At 46.9% G+C, this 19300-nt stretch overlaps 8 protein-coding genes across 8 annotated transcripts; 2 read left to right on the plus strand and 6 right to left on the minus strand.

Moving 5' to 3' along the window:
- Positions 1-1402: 1402 nt before the first annotated feature.
- On the minus strand, positions 1403-1915 carry E1B28_002838 (uncharacterized protein; the record flags this gene model as incomplete). The annotated part of the gene is made up of 1 exon (XM_043159787.1): positions 1403-1915. The coding sequence occupies one exon, from the start codon at positions 1913-1915 to the stop codon at positions 1403-1405; it is 513 nt and encodes a 170-aa protein (XP_043003393.1).
- A 2200-nt stretch (positions 1916-4115) lies between these two features.
- On the plus strand, positions 4116-5710 carry E1B28_002839 (uncharacterized protein). Its single transcript, XM_043159788.1, has 2 exons — positions 4116-5336; positions 5414-5710. The coding sequence occupies exon 1, from the start codon at positions 4130-4132 to the stop codon at positions 5315-5317; it is 1188 nt and encodes a 395-aa protein (XP_043003394.1). The 5' UTR covers positions 4116-4129; the 3' UTR covers positions 5318-5336; positions 5414-5710.
- A 1737-nt stretch (positions 5711-7447) lies between these two features.
- E1B28_002840 (uncharacterized protein) lies at positions 7448-8836 on the plus strand. Its single transcript, XM_043159789.1, has 7 exons — positions 7448-7676; positions 7737-7908; positions 7975-8055; positions 8121-8275; positions 8360-8529; positions 8581-8596; positions 8654-8836. The coding sequence occupies exons 1-7, from the start codon at positions 7620-7622 to the stop codon at positions 8690-8692; spliced, it is 690 nt and encodes a 229-aa protein (XP_043003395.1). The 5' UTR covers positions 7448-7619; the 3' UTR covers positions 8693-8836.
- A 70-nt stretch (positions 8837-8906) lies between these two features.
- On the minus strand, positions 8907-9763 carry E1B28_002841 (uncharacterized protein; the record flags this gene model as incomplete). The annotated part of the gene is made up of 2 exons (XM_043159790.1): positions 8907-9555; positions 9633-9763. 2 exons carry the CDS (start codon positions 9761-9763, stop codon positions 8907-8909), a joined length of 780 nt encoding a protein of 259 aa, XP_043003396.1.
- Positions 9764-10035: 272 nt separating this feature from the next.
- E1B28_002842 (uncharacterized protein) lies at positions 10036-11046 on the minus strand. The gene is made up of 2 exons (XM_043159791.1): positions 10858-11046; positions 10036-10785 (listed from the first exon to the last, which is right to left on the minus strand). The coding sequence occupies exons 1-2, from the start codon at positions 10935-10937 to the stop codon at positions 10110-10112; spliced, it is 756 nt and encodes a 251-aa protein (XP_043003397.1). The 5' UTR covers positions 10938-11046; the 3' UTR covers positions 10036-10109.
- Positions 11047-12420: 1374 nt separating this feature from the next.
- E1B28_002843 (uncharacterized protein) lies at positions 12421-14087 on the minus strand (the record flags this gene model as incomplete). The annotated part of the gene is made up of 13 exons (XM_043159792.1): positions 12421-12622; positions 12681-12706; positions 12781-12821; positions 12877-12903; positions 12960-13007; positions 13069-13107; positions 13158-13265; positions 13327-13458; positions 13512-13544; positions 13608-13664; positions 13723-13908; positions 13964-13973; positions 14028-14087. 13 exons carry the CDS (start codon positions 14085-14087, stop codon positions 12421-12423), a joined length of 969 nt encoding a protein of 322 aa, XP_043003398.1.
- A 687-nt stretch (positions 14088-14774) lies between these two features.
- E1B28_002844 (uncharacterized protein) lies at positions 14775-15631 on the minus strand. Its single transcript, XM_043159793.1, has 3 exons — positions 15470-15631; positions 15065-15413; positions 14775-15006 (listed from the first exon to the last, which is right to left on the minus strand). The coding sequence occupies exons 2-3, from the start codon at positions 15223-15225 to the stop codon at positions 14817-14819; spliced, it is 351 nt and encodes a 116-aa protein (XP_043003399.1). The 5' UTR covers positions 15226-15413; positions 15470-15631; the 3' UTR covers positions 14775-14816.
- Positions 15632-16219: 588 nt separating this feature from the next.
- Positions 16220-17890, minus strand: E1B28_002845 (uncharacterized protein; the record flags this gene model as incomplete). Its single annotated transcript, XM_043159794.1, has 11 exons — positions 16220-16412; positions 16472-16601; positions 16657-16683; positions 16747-16794; positions 16855-16913; positions 16967-17246; positions 17301-17333; positions 17396-17452; positions 17509-17700; positions 17765-17774; positions 17831-17890. The coding sequence occupies 11 exons, from the start codon at positions 17888-17890 to the stop codon at positions 16220-16222; spliced, it is 1089 nt and encodes a 362-aa protein (XP_043003400.1).
- Positions 17891-19300: the final 1410 nt, after the last annotated feature.

Genomic DNA, 19300 nt, shown 5'->3' on the forward strand with positions numbered 1-19300 from the left:
AAACTGGAAGGGACAGGAGGAAGGGGGAGGATGTGGAATGAAAAATGCAGGAGTGGTCTTCACCGCATTGGAAGCAGTCAATAAACAAAACGTTAAACATCGTCCGCGTAGAGACGGAACAGGGGGTTTTATAGGGATGCTAAGTTGAAGACGAAGAAGAACGACACATTTACATCTTCAAACGAGAGGATATGGCATCTGGCATCCACAAAACTCGGCGAGGAGGGCAGAAAGACAAGGGGCAGGGGAACCAAGACGAGATGGATGCTAAGTCATGTAACAACGGCAAGCGAAACGTTCGGTGCGTGGCCGCTCCCGCATAGGAGAATTCCCGATCGTTGAGATCAGAGCAGTCAACCAGGGGAAAGGAAGCAGATGGAGGTATAGGAGCAATTGAGGGAAGTACACGAAGGTGGAAGGTGGTGGAAGGTGGTAAGCCAGGAGGTCGATGGACGACAAATTAGACATCGGAGCACCTAATATGGTAATCACTAAAAAAATTCCAGAACCATCCCAATGTTGGCTTGTCCTTGAGTAGCCGACCTCCTTCCCGCACGCCGGAGTGACAAGCTATGTCTGCGCTTCAACGTCACCTCGTTCGCCAGATTTAACTCGTTAACCTGCTGCAACGCCGCCAGTTCACTGTGCTGGGCGCGAAGAGGACCCTGAGCTGCAATGAGGTGTAGTGGTAATAGAAGAGGATGAGTGGTTGAACGTGGAGTGGTGAGGGCACACTCAGGATGTTGACGATCAAAACCAATGAATCTGTGGAAACTCCAGCACATGAAGAACCAGAGGAGGAAGACATAGATTGGGATGAGCGAACGGCACTACCTTCCAGGGTACACAGAGAGTGGGAGGAACAGTTACGAAGTGAATGTTACGATTGTGGCGGGGAGATGCGATAGATATTGGAAAGCATAAGACAGAGGAGGGCTGCACGAGGCGAACGGGAGATTGTCATACCAATGCCCCGGGATACCGAAGAAGCCGGCGTCCTGGCGAGGGAAACGGTCGCTTTGACTGACAATAGCGCCCGTCACCATTTCGCCGGCACATGAGTATGATCATGAGGGAGAAACCTTGAAGGAGTCACAATTGCCTATCCATCGACTTCCTTTAACACCAAGATACTCAATCCGTGAACCGCAATCTTCCACATCGACTCCATGTGGGTTTAGAGAACAATGGGCAGAGGAAGAGGATACTAGAAATGAATGTGCGATTAGCTCCTGGTATCGGAACCAACGGTGGATACTAAAGACGTACTAATATCATCTCGAAGCGACGTCACCAGGAGAAACCGTCTCAAAGACCTGAACTCCCATGAACGTGCAGATCCGCCGGCGGTAGGATCGAAACCCTTGCATCTCTTTCAGTTGCCGGATGAAAATCATACTCATTACAACCAGGTATCGCTCAACACCAAGTGGTCAGGAGCATAGCGAGGAAAGCCTAACGCGGCACCCTCCCTCTCTGCTAACGTGGACTGACCAGTAGGGTCGGAAACCAATCGTAGAGGTCCGTTCCCAAGGTGATCATGACGAGAAATCCAAATCCATCGGAGGACAGCGGAATTGGGCGTATACAGGGGATGGAAGGGTGCCTCAAATTGGTTAAAGCTCTTTCCGTTGAGAGGAAGACATCTGTTCTTCGGTAACCATATATCTCTGGTGAAAGATAGAGGAACACATGGGATACAAGCCCTGAGGAAGGAAGCTTCGGTAAGGTTAAGAGAACCAGAAGGTGACGACAAACCATGATTTCCCCACTCAGCCCGCCTTGAGTGTGAGGGTAGCTGGTTGATCGATGCTGGGGGAACGTGACTGCGTAAGGTGGAGGGTGGAGGGTGATCTACATGAAGAACAAACCGTATATTTTCATTCATGCTAGTCCAACTAGCTTTACCAACCATGAGGGTTCGCCTTCAGCTCGATTGAGTGGAACAACCTGTAGAGCAATCGCCGATACTTTGGGGCAGGACAAGATCGAGTTGACCCTCCCATTGCTTCTCGGTAATACGGTTCAGGAGATTGGATTGTTGTGCAGGTTCACGGAAAGGTCAGGTAAGGGCTGAAATGGGTACTTGAGGCGCCGTGGTTGAAAACGCTGAACCATGTCTCTAGTACATGCCCTCCGGGTCCGCAACAAACGTCTCGACCGAATAAACTCGGGAAAGCCACGCTGGGGTGGTTATAAGTATCGAGCCAAGTCAGTAAACAAGGAATATGGTGCACCTGGTTCGAGAGATGCACAAGCCGAGCAACGTGCAATACAATTCATCCGTTAATCACTGGAACTCCTCCCTTTCCTCATGACTGGTATCTCGCATATCATCTTCAAGAGTGAATTCTCCCTTACGAATCCGGTGATACTAGTATGAAAACATCGTCAATCAGACAGCAAGATGACGATGCTCATTGCTCCACGGCAAGCGTACCTCCCGATACATCTGCATCTTCCACTCATCCTCTCAGAGTCGTACGCGCGTCCACTTCTTATATTCATAATAATCGTGGCTGACTTCCATGCATATTACAACATTGAGGGAGAAAATTGTGGGTAGAATGGTGAATGTTGAAAAAAATCGCGAAGATGCTGTTATGGACCTTCCATTGATAATGCCGAAGACCCCAATGAAACCTTTACTGAGAAAAAAAAGCATGGGCATCGCAAAATGAAAGAACGAGAGAGAAAATCGAACCTGTACGGTTCCAAATGGATTTCCCTCTGGCAGTCGAAACTTTGACTGGAGCATGGGTATGTGAAAGCAGTTGGCATCAAGTCAAGAAGGATGTCCTAGAGGCTGCATGGATCAATTGGTTGTGCAGATGAATCGTACGCGATCCGTTAGACATGCAAGTTGCAGGTCACAAGAGGTTGCAGGTCACAGTGGTTGAAGTTCAAGCCGTCGACCGGGCGGGATACCGATATTTGAGGCGTGAGAACATCCACTAATCAGAGCCGCCGCTTTGATCCTACTAACACCCAGTTAAGGCAGTTCGGACTCAGTGGACTCAGTGTATGAGGACGGAAACTTTATTATCGTTTCGTCTCGAGATTCGTCCTTTATGGCGTGTTCGAGTATTCGATTGAATTTTAATTGGATTAATTGTGCAAGGTCCCGCTTCACGATATAATTATAATGATAGTTCGTGACTCAGTCAGCCACGAAGGTCTGTATTGAATCTAAATATGCAGTTTTTTAATCGACGTTGTCAAGTTCAGATGGCGCTATCTAAATGAATAATGGAATAACTTGATGGGTGTTATGCTGTAATTCTGAACTGTGGCACCGCCTTAATGTAGTAGATAGCCCGACGCATCGGCCAGCACTCTGAGGCTGTTGGAGCCTCGCCAACGTTAAGTGTTGCAACACTCCCACCAATGACGTCGCTAGCAGTGATTCTGTTTTGCGAACAACGTTGGTGAGGGGGACAATGGTGTGATACCTCCACGCCGATTGGCTGAATCAATATTTGTTATTGGGGCGTCGGGCGGTTTCCCTCACACTAGTTATAAATTGGGCTACTTTTTATCTACTACTACTTACATAGAAACTTATTGGACCCGCAGGACGTTCCCCTACGGACAGTGAAGAACGCGAGTCCAAAAATTGCACTACTTGCGCTACTTACACTTTTGCAAAATAGATGTACTTGATGAACCCCACGCAGGCAGTGCCATGGCAATTGTTGGGGAATGATGCCAGCCCCAAATACTTCATTTCCCAAGGGTCGCGGCAACTTTACACACGAGGCGATCCAGGAACCCACTTCCACGGCACCGGGTCGGCGAGTCCACATAAGACTTTTCGCTTTTTAGCAGTTTTGGCTCGTTTTTGTCGCATATTCCTGAAACCAGCTTGTCGGCCTTTCGGCTTTACCTCACTTTTTGGCGGGGAAAAGTCGGTAAATGTCACTTATTTGACTGTCCCTGAGTCCATCAGCGACTTTCTCAACACGTGCTCCGAACGTTATGATATTGCGGCAACTTGAAAGATCCGGGTTTCCCATTCATTGGGATGAGATTCACCTTAAGTATGTACTGATTCGTGGTGCCTGTGATCTCCCTCTGCTTTCGTTCCACTCCTTCGCAGGACTCTCGAGTTACCGCCCGTTTGCGTACGATGCCCAGTTCTGTAAGATCATCTCAAACGGCCCAATCCCGCCGTCGACCACCATCTCCTGTGTCCATGTACGGTTCAGGCTCGGGGTTTTGCGTGGGACCGCCGAATCGTCCCCCTCGTCCACTAGTCTTGGAGAAGAAACCGAAAGCAGAGGCCAAAACCCATACCCGATTGAACTCAGCTTCGACCTCTACCAGTGCGGCCCTCTCCGAATCATCATCATCTACCACACCCTCCAATGCCAGTTTGAAAAGTGCAAGTACGAAGAGCTTCGGCTTTCCGACCAGTTGGAAGAAAAGAGGAAAACAATCCTCCTCTACCACCTCCTCTACATCACTCCCTGCGTCCTCCTCCATCTCTGAGACTACACCGACTCGTACTAGATTTCGTTCGCATGCATCCGAGGAGTTTCTCGACCACATACCATCCGAAGCGGAAAATCGGCTTCGGCAACTGAACAAGGCCGCAAGAATGTTTGGAGAACGGGTTCCTCCAGAGTATATTCTCTACGGTGCCTCCCCGACTACCTCCCCCCTCCCTCTAGGTGACGAACCCACCGACCCCGTCCTCCCTGTACTAGATGAGTTGGAACCCATTGATGTTCCAGTTACGAATTTCATGTTGGCGCCTCCAGAGGAGATGTCGCCGCCGAGTTTCTGCAGGTGCGGAACGTCAAGTCCAGTCCTTCCGAGTAAGGACTATGATGAAGTGGAGCATAACGGAGAAGCTGAACCAGAGTCGCCCACACTAACCCCTTCTTCCCCAGCACCGTCCACGAAGAAGCTCGCTACTGACTCTCTCGAACCCCTGAACACGACCACTCCGTTTTTGCTGCGTCACCCGCGCCCGAAACCGAGAGCATCAAATAAATCTCTTCCCTCCGTTGAGAACGGTGTACAGGAAACACCTAAAACAACCACAGGTCAACCACGAAGTTCCTTGACACGACCCCAGACATCATACGCCGGATCTACACGGTCCTGGGATGAATCCACAAGCTCTTATCCTCGTCCAGATTCTCCGTTCTTGGAAAGCGCCGTTCCAATACACACGTGGATAAGCACGACATGGTCTTCGCCGAAGAATGAGGGCCGTATTGCTCGCCAGAACTGCGGCCAGGGTTGGAGTGGTGAATGGAATCGTTCCGATATGCAGGATGTCATAACGAAGCTACGGCAGTTGAAGTGACGCGCAGGGTGTCCTTCCCGTAAGTAATTGAATTTCGATATGGTTTTGGCAAAGGTTGACATTATCTTGACGTTATCTTGACATTATCTTTACCAGGCGCTCCTTGGATTCCGGTAGCAACAACTTCAATTTGATTTTCCCTCATATCATTATTCTATTGCGGCACGATTAAACGCCACCTCTCTCTCTTCTCCCGTTCCAAATTGAGGCATCTGGCGTATTCGAAGTCATGGAACTATTGATATGTTCACGGTATGTTGCGAGGGCCGGACCAGTCGCTCTATACCCTGATTATACTATAGAAACACGGTTGACCTGCACTCGTCCCTTCACGTTTAGATACCCACCATCAACCCACCATCATTACAAGTATCATATTTAACGGGATGTAACTATAAATGTACTACTATACAATCATTCAACTTGTCCCTTAACATTAGTACACATAAACCTGTAGCTTGATCTGTCCAACGTACTAACAAACCTCAGTAACGACAGCTGGCAGACATGAAACACAGAATGCAGTAGGTACAGCACACGGTCACTCAGATTACTCGCGCTGGACCAGGTAAGAAAAGATCGATGCCCTCCGGTTTTTCGCATGTAAAAAACAACAAATCCCCGCCCTCTATGCAAGTTCATCAGTGTGTCTGGTCTGACAAACAGCTCGCACCAACCTTCAGTATCGCTGACCGCGTCTCTTCCGATGTTCCTAATGACTACTTTTCATTCGTTTTGAGTTGCCTTGAGTTAAGCTTCAAACAACCTGGTTCCCCCAAGCCGGACTTCCCAGCCCAAGCCGGACTTCCCAGGCACCACTTCCCCGGCATCCCCGTTTCCTACCCATAACCGATGGGGATCTGAGAAAAACCTTCCCGTTTTGTGGTCACTCAGATCGAGATCGATTCAAGCCTATTCACTGTGCCTTATTTCCGGGATAATTTGCATGCCAAATCAAGGCTAACACAATCTTGAACCTCGCAATTTCCTGAAGACAGGCTCGAATCTTCCGGCCGGGATGTAAATTTGGCCATCATCTTCGGCACTGGCCGAAAATAAGCGGCCACGGCAGGACCACGTTATAATTAATGATTTTCTCCGACCGACCGGGTTAATCGCGAAGTTGCCGTGCCGGTGCCGGCTTCACTATTGAGACGGATTGTAGTCTTTTTTCCCTCAGTAAGGTGCAGCTAAAACACGAACGTTCACCCCATGGAAAATAGTTCTATACACTGTTTTCGACCAATCCCTTTTAGAGGTTGTGAGAATGTAAGAATGGATGCCTTTACAAAGCAACGTTGGCGAGCGACCTGAATTTTTGTTCCAGACAGTCGTTGTTTCAAGGTAGCACCGTAGTCAGCCATTGTGATGAGGTGTTAATCTGTCGGGAGCTGATGGGGTGGCAAAAGGAGGGATGCGATGTGATGAGCAGACGGATCGAGTTTCTCCAGTGTTTCAAATGTTTCCAGTTCGCCTTTTCCGATGACATTACACTCGGTTAACGTTTTCTTTCTTATGAATATAGAACTCAGTTAATGAACTCTATCTCAAATTTTGCATAACTCACCGAATACCCGCACGATCTCCCGAGATCTCAAGTGTACATCTCCTTCTACAGAGTTCCTCGACTGGAAGAGACTCTTCTAAAAATATGTTAAGACATTATCCGTCCGAGGGGAGATAACTGTCCGGACAGTCTATCGTCGCTGCGTTCTGAGGCCACAAAAAGGACAAGTTTATCGTCTAAATCCTCTTTCTGGGGAAGGTACAGTGTAGTAGATTACAGGGCTTATAAGGACCCATAACAGTCTCACCTCGCTGGGATATCGTATTTGCCAGAGCATAAAATATCGGCTAGGAGGTCCTGGGCGAAGTACCAATGAGGGTGAATCGATTTCAATCTGAATAAAAGAATCAGAGCTTGGAAAGGAACAAGGCATCACTGCATGATCTGGAGAGAATCAAAACTCACGAGTATGTGGCTCCGCTGAGTTGTTCATGGTGTCGTTGACCAAACGGTCGAAAGGTGCCAAGGCCCAAGTTAAGGTTTACGCCCAAATCTCCCATGTGACGATCACCTGATCCTTCCTTCCTAATTAAGTATCAAAGGGTTGATGTTGAACCGTTGCCGACCCCCTTCTACTCGCCGCTGTACTCGCCGCTGATGATTTTTAGCCATGGCCAACGGCTGAGGGAAAAGGTTCACGAAAGCCCCGGTTAATGCAATACCCCAGCCATTGGGTTCAAAGACTCAATTTTACCACCCTTTTCCAAAACGGTTCCTATCGCCATATCCGATACCATGATCATCCTACACTACTTGAACGATTCTCGTGCGCAACGGGTCCTCTGGCTTTGTGTACGTGATATACTCTTCTATTATTGACCTGCTAACGAAAAATTTTCTATTTCTCATCAGGAAGAACTCTCGCTTCCATACGTCCTTGAGCACTATAAACGCGACAACGTTCACCGGCGCCCTCCACCAGAACTCAGAGCCGTGGAGCCATTGGGAACGTCTCCAAGTATCGTAGACACTGGAGTAGATGGTACGAAAAAAGTCGTTTTGGGCGAAAGTGGTGCAATAGTCGGTGCGTAACCTCGATCTACGATTTTAGTTTTTTTCTCCCTTTTCGCTAACGTTTCTCATGGTTCAGAATATCTACTTGAAACGTATGGTCAAGGAACTGAGTGCTATATAGAGCCGAAAAGTGAGAGGTGGACAGTTAATCTGTTTTGTGAGTCTTTGGTGCGGTGTATTATCGTCGGATCTCCTCAATTTACTTTACTCCCATGCGTTTAGATACCCATCTCTCCGAAGGCTCTTTACAACCCTTGCTCTTCTTCCCCTTGCTCACGAATGTTTACAAGTTCGGAGACCCGGAATCGAACGGAAAAGATACGAAATATGTATGTCAGAACTATATCAACCCCAATCTCATCAAGTTCGGCAGAGTGGTGAGTTTTCGACTCGCGTCTTTCTCCGAACTCCGCACGTGCCCCTTGTCCTCAAAAAGGCTCTTTTTTTACCTTGTGGTCTAGATTACGAATCGGCTTCGCGCTGTTGGGCCCGGAAACTACCTTGCTGGGGAATCTACGCCAACCGCGGCCGATTTCATGATGTTTTATACCCTTGGGGCATTCATTGCACGGGCACCGCTTGAAGCTGTTAGTGAGGAGATGAAAGCGTATATTCAAATGATTAAAGAAAGGTAGGGTCAGTTTGTATCAACTTGTGTTGCAGGAAGCTCATTTGTGTTCAGGCCAGCTTACAAGAGAGTGAGTATCTCAAGTTGCGCTGTGACCAACTATTTCTTATTTAACTCGGTGGTGTAGGCTCTAGAGAAAGGCGGTCCTTTTTCGATGATTTCGTGAAATATTCGTGCACATGGCCCAGAAAATTTGACTTAGGTCGCTCAAGTGGCCCCGTGGTATTGAGGGCGCTGCCACCCCAAGCTTTCCAGATCTAGCGAATCATATTCATGTGCATAGGCTCTAATAATACATTCTCTCTATCCATTAGTCACAAAGGCTATGATTAGCGATGAAAAACGGTTACAGCCCACGAGTCCTTTCTCCGGCCCACATACTACCGACATATCGACATTACTTCCTCACACAACCGACCGATTCTCCCACTAGCCCATCCGCGCACTTCATCCCACTCCTGACTATGCTCCCCATACGCGACATTGACGCACCAAATGAACGATACTAACGTGAAATCTGCAAACGTCGGACTGTCTTCACCCATAATAAACGTGCCCTTTTGCCTCCCAAAAGCCTTTCCAAGAGCTTCGAAGCTAGCTTTGACTTTTCTCCACGCTTCTTCCGGTTCAAGTTCCACATCGAGGATTTTGCTCCCCAGGATCTTTCTCTGTTGAGCCAACACCTCCGGTGACAGGTGTCGTTTGAGCTGTGGACATAAGACCGGGTGTAACGCAAACATGTTTGAGAGGATGTTATTCGAAAATGCGTGCTGAAGGACTCGTGTCCCTCGAGGTATCACTCTTGGAGTGTCCGGGTAGGCTTCATCGAGGTACTCTGCGACGTCGAGGGAGTCGAAAACGACTTGGTTTGTGGTCGTGTCGTGTATGAATAGAATGGGGTACGTTGTGAACTGAGTCTCTCCGCCATCCTCAGAAAGAAGGATACCGAAGGACTTCAACTTGGTTCGGATGTCTTTGGGGCTTATCTGATGGATTTGGTATGGAAGTTTCTTGTAGTTCAGGATAAGTCTGTGGATGAGAAGCTTTACCCGTCAGCATTTCTCTAGGATGCTGGCACCGAAGAATCGAAGATCAAGACAACTCACATTACAGTACGAGTCAAGGGCAGATATCCAATCGACAAATCTGCCCTAGACGCGGCCGGTTTCAGTTCGTAGAAGTGAATCATCCGAGGATTGGGAGTTAAACTATGATCAAGGAGGCTCTTGTCCTGCATACTTGGGTATTTGTGGGATGACAAAGGGATTAGAACAACAATCACCGAGCGCGCGCTGTTTTGTTCCTAGGCTTTTCCCGAAATCCCCTCGGAACTCCGTTGCAACAGGACATACAGCTCCGCGTCGATGAACTTAGGCCATGGTGTTCCCTAAGTTGGGACAGAGCAGGCTGACGATCAATACAGGTATCATGATTGTGATAAGACGCAACGCTCTGAATAAGTCAGAGACTTGATGGACTCGGCTGTACTGTCATTTCTTCCAGACGGTTGCCCGACAGAATCCGAGGACATGTTATTTCCCGAAAGTCATCTCCGTCTCAGGCTGTACAGCTGAAGTTCGGCATTACAGCAGTTTTCTCCCACATCTCGAAACCACCTCCGAGCACAGCACCCCCATCCGACCCCCTGACCAGCTACAGACCTCCTTCCATTCCTCACTTTCTTCTCCATATGTCATATTTATAAACCAAAGGAACCCCACGACGATGAAATCGGCAACACTCGGGCCGTCCCCGCCCATAATATAAGGGCTTGTCTGCTTTCCATAGGCTTCGCCTAGCGAATCATAGCTCGCTCGGGCCGTCTTCCATGCGGCACTTTCCTCCTCTGGGGATAATAAGGTCGAATCCATAAACTCGTCTCCGAAAACTCTCCTCTGTCCGGCTATAAACTCGGGAGTCCAGAACTTTTCGTTTAACTTGGGGCGCATCACGGGGGACAGGGGAAGCATGGGTTTAAACATCGTTTCTGCGAACATATATTGAAGGATCCATGTCCCGGGGGGCATTACTCTGGGAGTGTCAGGGTAGGTTTCGTCGAGGTATTCGATGATTCTTAAAGATTCGGATACAACCTGTCCAGTTTCAGAGTTTTGAATGATAGGCACGGTGTACTTTGGTGTTCCGTCCTTTGGGTCGGTGCGGGTTGGCGGCGCTCCGATGGATTTAGCGGTGGATTCGATCTTGTCGAGGGTTATCTCGACGATTTTGTACGGGAGCTTCTTGTAGTTGAGTGTCAATCTATCGGGTTGAATTTTAGTCCTGCGACCTCTGATGGGCCGATTGAAAGACCTGCAGCTCCGGGGGACTTACATTACTCTACGCGTGTATGGCGAGACTCCCAAGGATGTGTCGGGGAAGAGGGTTGGTCCAGCGTCGTATAAGGTGATCATTATTTGGGTTGCGAGGGAGGGCTTCGCTTGTCGACCACTCAGTTATAACGATTTGAGAGCGCGCAACGAGTCATTTAGTCGTCGATCACCTGTTCATGGTGGTGAGTAATCAATCGATCATATCGCATTTCTCCTGCAGGACTAAGTACCTTGAATTCGTTGTTGGTTTAACGTCACGTTTAAATTGTATAGTTCGGTTCAGTAAATATAATCAGTATCGTCAGTGTTGATCTTTATCAAATATTGACTATTCTAGTTTTATTCAACCCATGTGGTTAGGCGTGTGGATCCAAATATTCTTTGTGAAACTTCAAAGAAACATTGTACTGAGAACAAATCCAACCACCCCTCAAATATTGGCCGATGTTGGTGAGCATGCCACCTGTTCCGCTGGACACGTCGAATTCATCCGGTAGAATATGTAAATCACTGGTAGATGAATTTCACGGTCAACAAGCCGAGAGTGAATATTGCATATTTGATAGCCGTCTGCTATGTCAACAAGGCAAGTCAGTCCCATCCGTCCCGCTTTTCGGCCAACGGCACACTTTCCACACCGGGAAGGTGACTGGAGAATGTTTCAAGTTTCAAGCAAAGGCTCGTTATGTGTAGAGACTGGATAGGTGAGACTAGAGAATAGTCACCGTTAGCGGCGCTGCATCTGCCATCATCAACCTAATTCTCGCCCTCCCAATGATGACTAGCGCTTAGCCTCCGTGCCGTGAGGTTCAACGCTCAACAGCCGATTACGAATACAAGGTGGAGGTTGGCACCTCGAAATTGAGGATGTGACGTCGAAAAGTCCGAGGTGTGCACCCTGAGTACAGCCTTGAAGTCCGAAGGGTTAAGCGTATGTCGCTCGAAGCTGGGTGACATTCTTAAAGCACTAACGGCCAAGTCCCGATCAATCCGGTCAGAAGCAGTGGATCCAGTGACTTTGCTCGAGCCTCTACTAGGAATTGGAAACACTCCGAGATTGAGCTGAATCTGGTTGAAGGGGAGTCATAGTCACACGCCTCATCCAGGTGTCAAAGTAGGCCGGACTCAATCATCGTGATCGTGGGGGAGCCGACATGAATCATAATAGCAGCTGGAAGGCCGCGGGATCATGTGGGAGCCACGAAGGACGGAAAGGCAAGTGCTGAGGCTGAAGCACTGACGGGTGGCACCAAGCTCGATGGATACCGATGAAATTCACCCAGGCGGTAAACAAAGAGATGGTGAGACTTCCGTAAACCGATGTGACCCCCAACTTGACGGAATTAAAGACAGCCGGAATTGTACCAGAGTAGATTGAAAAGATTTAAGATGTGCATCAGGAGTGAACGGCCTGAGAAGATCAAAGAATATGTACAAGTAAAAGTTTTTCCGAGAATAGTAAACTCAGGAATTCATCATCGGGTGGTCAAGGAGAAGAAAGGTATTGCCAGATTATCAACGATGGTCGCTCTCGCCATCATCATGGTCGCCTTGCGACATTCCTTCAAGCTCTCAACTGTTTTCCTTGGTTTTCAAGTTCATTGTCGGATCGCAACGGGTTAGAAACGAACGACATCTCGTTGTGCTCGGTAGTGAACTCTCCCGTGGTAATTCCGTCCCTGTGCTGTAGCTCAGCCGGTGGTGCCATTTCTCGTATGTGAAGAACCATATGGCTGGAGATAATAGAGTGGAGGACCCTTTCAAGGCTATGAAACAAAGTTAACGTTCGAATTCGCAGAAGTACCACAGACGCGGAGTACTTACGGAGAGACCATCGATACAAAGGTGGACTGATGCGCGCGGAGGAGAAGAATTAGATGTACAGTAAGTATAAGCTCTTGATAAGTAAAAGTAAACGACTCACCGGTAATTGGAGAATGACCACAACATTGATCAACGACGCTACTGTACATAGGGCTGAGTTTCTGGCGTCCTCTTAGATGACTAACATAAGCCTCACAGAGAATTGACGCGTAGTATATGACCCCTAAATATGAGGTGAATTAGAGCACTGTAGGCGAACACATTATAATTGTTACCGACCATCCTGGTAAACAACCTTCGCGAGGTTCGATCTGTCGACTCTCCGATCTGGTAGTACCCAAGTTGACATTAAGTGGAGAGAGCGACAAATCAGGCGCAAGATCCTTACAGGCTTTAATCCCAGGTATAGCCATCATTATGAACCCGGCTTCAACGACCTTTAGCCTCCTTAAACCCTCCATAAAAGTAACCACAAACCGATGTTAACGACCATCAACACAATCCAACTCAGGTAAAGGTCCTTGTTCTCCATCAAACAATAACATCCTTGCAGTGTTGCCGTGCCAGGCTTATAGAGTTCAGGACCTAACATATCCTGGGATGTGAGTGTGACCTCATAGGAAGTATTCTCAATGAAGAAACTGACAATGGATTCCTCTTGCAAATCTCACGAAGAAGAACACCCCAGGAATCGAGCATGACAATGCCAACACAACCAACATAGCCGTAACACAAGGGCTATTCAACCAAACAGCCCGTATCCGCATTGCAAGGAGACCTATTAATTGGAACGTAGTAAGAAAAAAAAGGAAGTTTGGTTACTGAACGTACATTCCGAAAGGATGATCCCTATAATCGCACCCCCTGCAAGAATCGCGGCGTTTGATATGAATTCACCTCAAAAGAAACCGTGTTGAAAGGTCATACGTGCACTCATCTTATACGTGGTCTCGCATGTGTTCGTGTTGGACGGTCCCAGCATGTCTGTTTTTCATCGTAGAGTGAGTAAAATTGTGGGACGAGGTATCGACGGTAGACTGACAATATGTATCCAAAATAACCCGATCCCACAGCGGTAGATACCTCTGTACAACATATAATAGGTTGAACATCATGGGTGCTACTCTGATCGGTCGTTGTCTTCGAAGACTGAGGGCTGCCCATACGTGCCTGAGCTCAACGTCTAAATTGAGGAGAACGTCGTAGACGAAAAGTGTTCCTGCAGCGACTAAATAAGTGGCGAATGTTGTTGCCAAAGGAGGGACACGGTCAGGCTATCGTACCTTGGGCAAACTGTCAATGGACGACCAGTCAGTGTTGAATCTGTTGAGATTATGGACTACTCACGCGAACGAACAGTCCATCTCGAATCGGCTCCAACGTGTCCACTGGGGGTATCTCAGCCATGCGGATTTGTGGATACGGGAATGGTGTTGGATGAAACTATTCAAGATCCTTGGATAAGTCCTATAAGACACCACTAAACAGCATCTTGATACCAATTATGAACGAAGAACCTCGGAACTGAGATTGATGCAGATGTGCCACGTGTGGAATACGTTATAAACTTTAGGGCAGGCTTCTCACTGGCCATGTGCTCGATCTCGATTACGTTTCGCCATCTTTCGGCTAGTGGAGACACTCAACTTTCCGCCACATGTCGCATGAAAAATGGAAACAAGTACCGGTCATGGGGAGGCCGTTGGACCGCCTTCAATCAATAAGAATGACATCGTTCAGCGAGGTTTTGATTTCGGATATCACAGAGTCAAAGCAAGTTATCGACCCAAGTCATTAAACCCGCCTTGGTAAATCCCATCGGTATCTTCACCGGCCTTTCTGTGGCCTGACTGTATCACAAACAAAGAGACAACGAGACTTGGGTAACCCGATGTGAGCCTCAGCTTGACGAAATTGAGGACAACCCGGATTGCACCGGAGTAGATTAAAAGGACGTGCATCGGAAGGAACAGCCCACGAAGGTCAGGGAATGTACAAGTAGTACGAGTAAACGTTGTTCCGAAAAAAGTTGAATTCATCCTCAGACGGTCAAGGAGAGAACGCATTATCAACGATGACCCACGATGACCACTTCCGCCATCACGGTCGCCTTTCAGTGTTCCTTCACCTATCCCTTCAGCTTTGAGGTTCAATGTCGGATCGCAACGCGTTGGAAACGAACGACATCTCGGTATACTCTCTGGTGAGTTCTTCCGTTGTGATTCCGTTGATCGTGTCCCAATTCTGGACATAACCTCGGGGAGCTACTTGTCGTAGGTGAAGAACTACACGGCTGGCGATAATAGAGTGCAGGACCCGCTCAAGGCTATGAAACAAAAATAACGTTTGAATTCGACAAAGCATCATAAATGTGGAATACCTACGGGGAGACCATCGCTGCTAACGTAGACTGATGAACACGAAGGAGAGGAATTAGATGTAGTGACAGCATAATCTCTTGATAAGTAAACCAGTCACCAGTTGGAGAATGACCAGCGTGATGTTGACCAAAGACGCCACTAAGGTATAATATGTTGAACATCATTGGTGCTATTTTGATCGGCCGTTGCTTTCGAGGACTGAGGGCTGCCCATACGTACTTGAGTTCGAGATCTAAATTGAGAAGAACGTCGTAGGCGAAAAGTGTTCCTGCAGCAACTAATAGGGGTGGTCAACATTGCCAAAGGAGGGACACGAGCTTGCAGGCCTTCAGGCTCTCGTACCTTGGGCAAACTGTCAACCAACGATCAGTCAGTGTTGAATCTGAAGTTGAGATTACGGTCACTCACGCGAACGAACAGTCCATCTCAAATCGGCTCCAATGCGTCCACTGGGGGTATCTCAGTCATTGGGATTTGTGGATACGGGAATAGTGTCGGATGAAACCATTCAAGGTCCTTGGATAAGTCCTATAAGGCACCCACTACAGCATCTTGGCAACAGTTATGAACGAAGAACCGAACTGAGAAAATTGATGTGCCACGCGTGGAATACGTTTTACGTTTAAAACTTTAGGGCAGGCTCCTCACCACCCATGTGCTTGGATCTCCATTTCGCCTGTTTCCGCCACATGTCGCATGGAGAATGGAAACAAGTACCGGTGATGGGGAGGCTATTGATATTGAGGACCGCGGCCTTCAATCAATAATAACGACGCCTTTCAAAGAGTCAAAGCAAGTCATCGACCCAAACTATTTTACAGTCAGGCCACAAAAAGGCCGGTGAAGATACCGATGAGATTTAATTACCAAGGCGGTCTCACGAACAATGAGGCAATGAGAGTGTCGTAAACCCATGTGCGCCTCAGCTTGACGAATCTGAATTGCACCGGAGTAGATTAAAAGGATGTGCATCAGAAGGAACAGTCCGCGAAGATCAGAAAATATGTACAAGTACGAGTTCTGAGACAGCACTTCATTTTTCAGGTGGCGGTCAAGGCGAAAAAAATCCGATGAAGAATGGTATTACCACATTATCAACGATGACCGCTCTCGCCATCACGGTCGCCTCCCAGCGTTCCTTCAAGCTCCCTATCCCTTCTAGTTTTGGAGTTCAATGTCGGATCGCAACGCGTTGGAAACGAACGACATCTCGGTGTGCTCTTGTATGGTGTGTTCTTCCGTTGTGATTCCGTTGATCGCGTCCCAATTCTGGACATAGCCCCGGGGAGCTACTTTTCGTAGGTGAAGAACTATATGGCTGGCGATAATAGAGTGCAGGACCCGTTCAAGTCTATGAAATAAAGGTTAACGTTCGAATTTGGTGAAGCACCATAGATGTGGAATACTTACGGAGCGACCATCACTGCTAACGTGGACTGATGAGCCTGGAGGAGAGAAATTAGATGTACAGTATAGTCTTTGGTGAGTAAACGAGTCACCGGTAGATGGAGGATGACCACAATGTTGATCAACGATACCACTGTACATAGGACTGAGTTTCTGGTGTTCTCTTAGACGACTAAAATATGCCTCACAGAACATTGACGTGTAGTATATGGCCCCTAAAACATGATGTAAATTTGAGCATTGTGGTCGAACTCAACATAGGTATAATCTTCACTGACCATCCTGGTATATAACTTTCACAAGGTTCGATCTGCCGCCCCTCCGATCTGGTGGCGCACAAGTTGACATAAGTCGGAGAGCAACAAAACTAAGCGCAAGATCCTTACAGGCTTTAATTCCGGGTATAGCCATCATTATGAACCCGGCTGTAACAACCTTTAGCCTCCTTGAACCTCCATAGAGTTAGACACAAACCAGTATTAATGACCATCAACATACTCCAAATCAGGTAAAGGTCCTTGTTCCGATCCACCGAACAAAAACATCCTTGAAGTGGTACCGTGCCGGGCATATAGAATTCGGGACCTAACATATCCTGAGACATGAGTGTGGCTTTGTAGAAAGTATTCCTCGTAAAGAAACTGACAATGAATTCCTCTTACAAACCTCACGAAGAAGAATATTGCAGGAATCGCGCACGACAACGTTAATGCGACCAACATAACCAGAACAAAAGGGCTATTCAGCCAAACAGCCCATATCCGCAATCCAAGGATGCCTATTATTCGGAACGTAAGAAAAAAAAATGCGTGGGCAAGGTCAATGAACGTACATTCTGAAAGGTCGACCCCTATAATCATAATCCCTGTAAAAATCTCACCGTTTAACATGAATTCACCTGAAAGGAACCGTTCGGCAATGTCATACATGCACTCATCTTATACGTGGTCTCACACGAGTTCGCTTCGGACGGTCCCAGCATGTCTGTTTTTACATCGTAGGATGAGTAATATTATGGAAAGTAGCACAGGTAGACTTACAATACATATCCAAAATGAGCCGATCCCACAACGGTAGATACCTCTGTACAAGGTATAATATGTTGAACATCGTTGGTGCTATTTTGATCGGCCGTTGTCGTCGAAGACTGAGGCCGAGGGCTGCCCATACGTACTTGAGCTCGAGATCTAAATTGAGAAGAACGTCGTAGACAAATAGTGTTCCTGCAGCGACTAAACGGATGGTCCGTGAGGGCACATTGCCAAAGGAGGGACACATAATTTCTGGTTATCGTACCTTCCGCAAACTATCAACCGAAGAGCAGTCAGTGTGAAATTTGTTGAAATTATTGATGGAACTCACCCGAATGAACAATCCGTCTCGAATTGTCTCCAACGCATCCACTGGGGGTATCCCAACCATTCGGATATGGGAATAAAGAAAAGGATGAATTTTTCAAGATGCTTTGATATAGCCTATAAGTTACCCGCTATCACAGCATTTTGACTCGGACATCAGTTATGGATGCAAAGATCATGAAACAAAGGTCGAATAAAAGTCCGACTTGAGAACTTGGAAGTAACCGTTAACTGACACGTGCGGCATGTGTGCATGACCTGTTGAGCTTTAGGGCAGGTTCTGAAAGTAACTTGCTGTGAAGTAATACTACTAAACATATCTCTCAGCGACCAGCAACATCAGCAAAACCCAAGACTCTGGAACATGAATGGGAGGGCTTTACATGGTCAGTAAGGTTGTTACGTCTGTTACATTTGACTTCGTTATTTTAATTGAGTTTACAGAATTAATCATGATATTGGAATGTACATAGCTTACAATATGTGTCTTTAATGTAGATTTTGGTGCATTCTGGACCATCATGTACATAAACATAGAAGATGCAACTAAAATGTACATACCCTGAACATTATAAACCACCATGTAGAGAAATGGACAAGATGTAAATGACATGTATTAGTTGTGTACATGACTAACAAGATGGAGTTAAAATGTACATGACTGTATATCATGTAGTTGGCTGTATAGGCTATTATAACAATTTTGAAGGACTTATTAATGGTGTTGGGACCTGTAAATGTCATTGACATATTGATTTATATTGTAAGTAATGAGGCATGATTTTGATACATGTACAAAAGTTATAAGTGTGCATAACCCTCAGCACACAGAGTATCTATATGTTTCTTGACTGCCATCGTAACCCTGTGGCAGGATAACTTGGAATACTGGTAGAAGTTTCAATATTTTTCTGAGCCTTGCAGAATGTAGTGTCATAATCCTCAATCTTTAGTATATCTCTTTTCTTCTTTTCATAACCTGTTCTCCAAGTCCCTCAATAATGCCAGGCCCAGTTTCTAACATTACTTTTAACCAAGGCTGAGATTAAGGGTGTGTTAGCTGTTTTGATTGAGTTACACCTGTGCACACACCCTACCACACATGTACTTGACTTAGTACTTTAAGAATATATTATTTTCCACTTTTTTGTATTTTTTTAGTAGAGGTCAGCTATCACTCATAAGGTCTGATAATCGGTGGCTATACCTGTCAGTATGTCTAAACTCGACTCCTAAATCACCTGTGATTCAATTTTTGTTCTACTCTTTTAATTATTATTTCTTGATAGGGTGATATTCAATATCTTTGTAGATATTACCACAGGGAGAAGTCCCAGGCTCAAACTAAGTGGAAATCTGGATTCAGCACCCAAAAATCCATACTCCCACCTATCTCTAATATTTTTATCACCTACCATTTGCCTACCTATTAAGACAGTCTAGAATGTGTCATATGTCTATTTACACAGCAGTT

The sequence above is a fragment of the Marasmius oreades genome, chromosome 10 (genome assembly GCF_018924745.1).
Source record: "Marasmius oreades isolate 03SP1 chromosome 10, whole genome shotgun sequence".
Lineage (NCBI taxonomy): Eukaryota > Fungi > Basidiomycota > Agaricomycetes > Agaricales > Marasmiaceae > Marasmius > Marasmius oreades.

What these genes read in the sequence shown, in the direction of transcription:
- E1B28_002839 (XM_043159788.1), top strand. Translation starts at nt 4,130, where the DNA reads ATGCCCAGTTCTGTAAGATCATCTCAAACGGCCCAATCCCGCCGTCGA.
- E1B28_002840 (XM_043159789.1), top strand. Translation starts at nt 7,620, where the DNA reads ATGATCATCCTACACTACTTGAACGATTCTCGTGCGCAACGGGTCCTC. An exon ending in AACGGGTCCTCTGGCTTTGT is followed by an intron (nt 7,677 to 7,736) that starts GTACGTGATATA and finishes ATTTCTCATCAG; the next exon opens with GAAGAACTCTCGCTTCCATA. An exon ending in TCATCAAGTTCGGCAGAGTG is followed by an intron (nt 8,276 to 8,359) that starts GTGAGTTTTCGA and finishes CTTGTGGTCTAG; the next exon opens with ATTACGAATCGGCTTCGCGC.
- E1B28_002842 (XM_043159791.1), bottom strand. Translation starts at nt 10,937, where the DNA reads ATGATCACCTTATACGACGCTGGACCAACCCTCTTCCCCGACACATCC. An exon ending in CCATACACGCGTAGAGTAAT is followed by an intron (nt 10,786 to 10,857) that starts GTAAGTCCCCCG and finishes TCAACCCGATAG; the next exon opens with ATTGACACTCAACTACAAGA.
- E1B28_002844 (XM_043159793.1), bottom strand. Translation starts at nt 15,225, where the DNA reads ATGATGTTCAACATATTATACCTTAGTGGCGTCTTTGGTCAACATCAC. An exon ending in TTAGCAGCGATGGTCTCCCC is followed by an intron (nt 15,007 to 15,064) that starts GTAGGTATTCCA and finishes TTTGTTTCATAG; the next exon opens with CCTTGAGCGGGTCCTGCACT.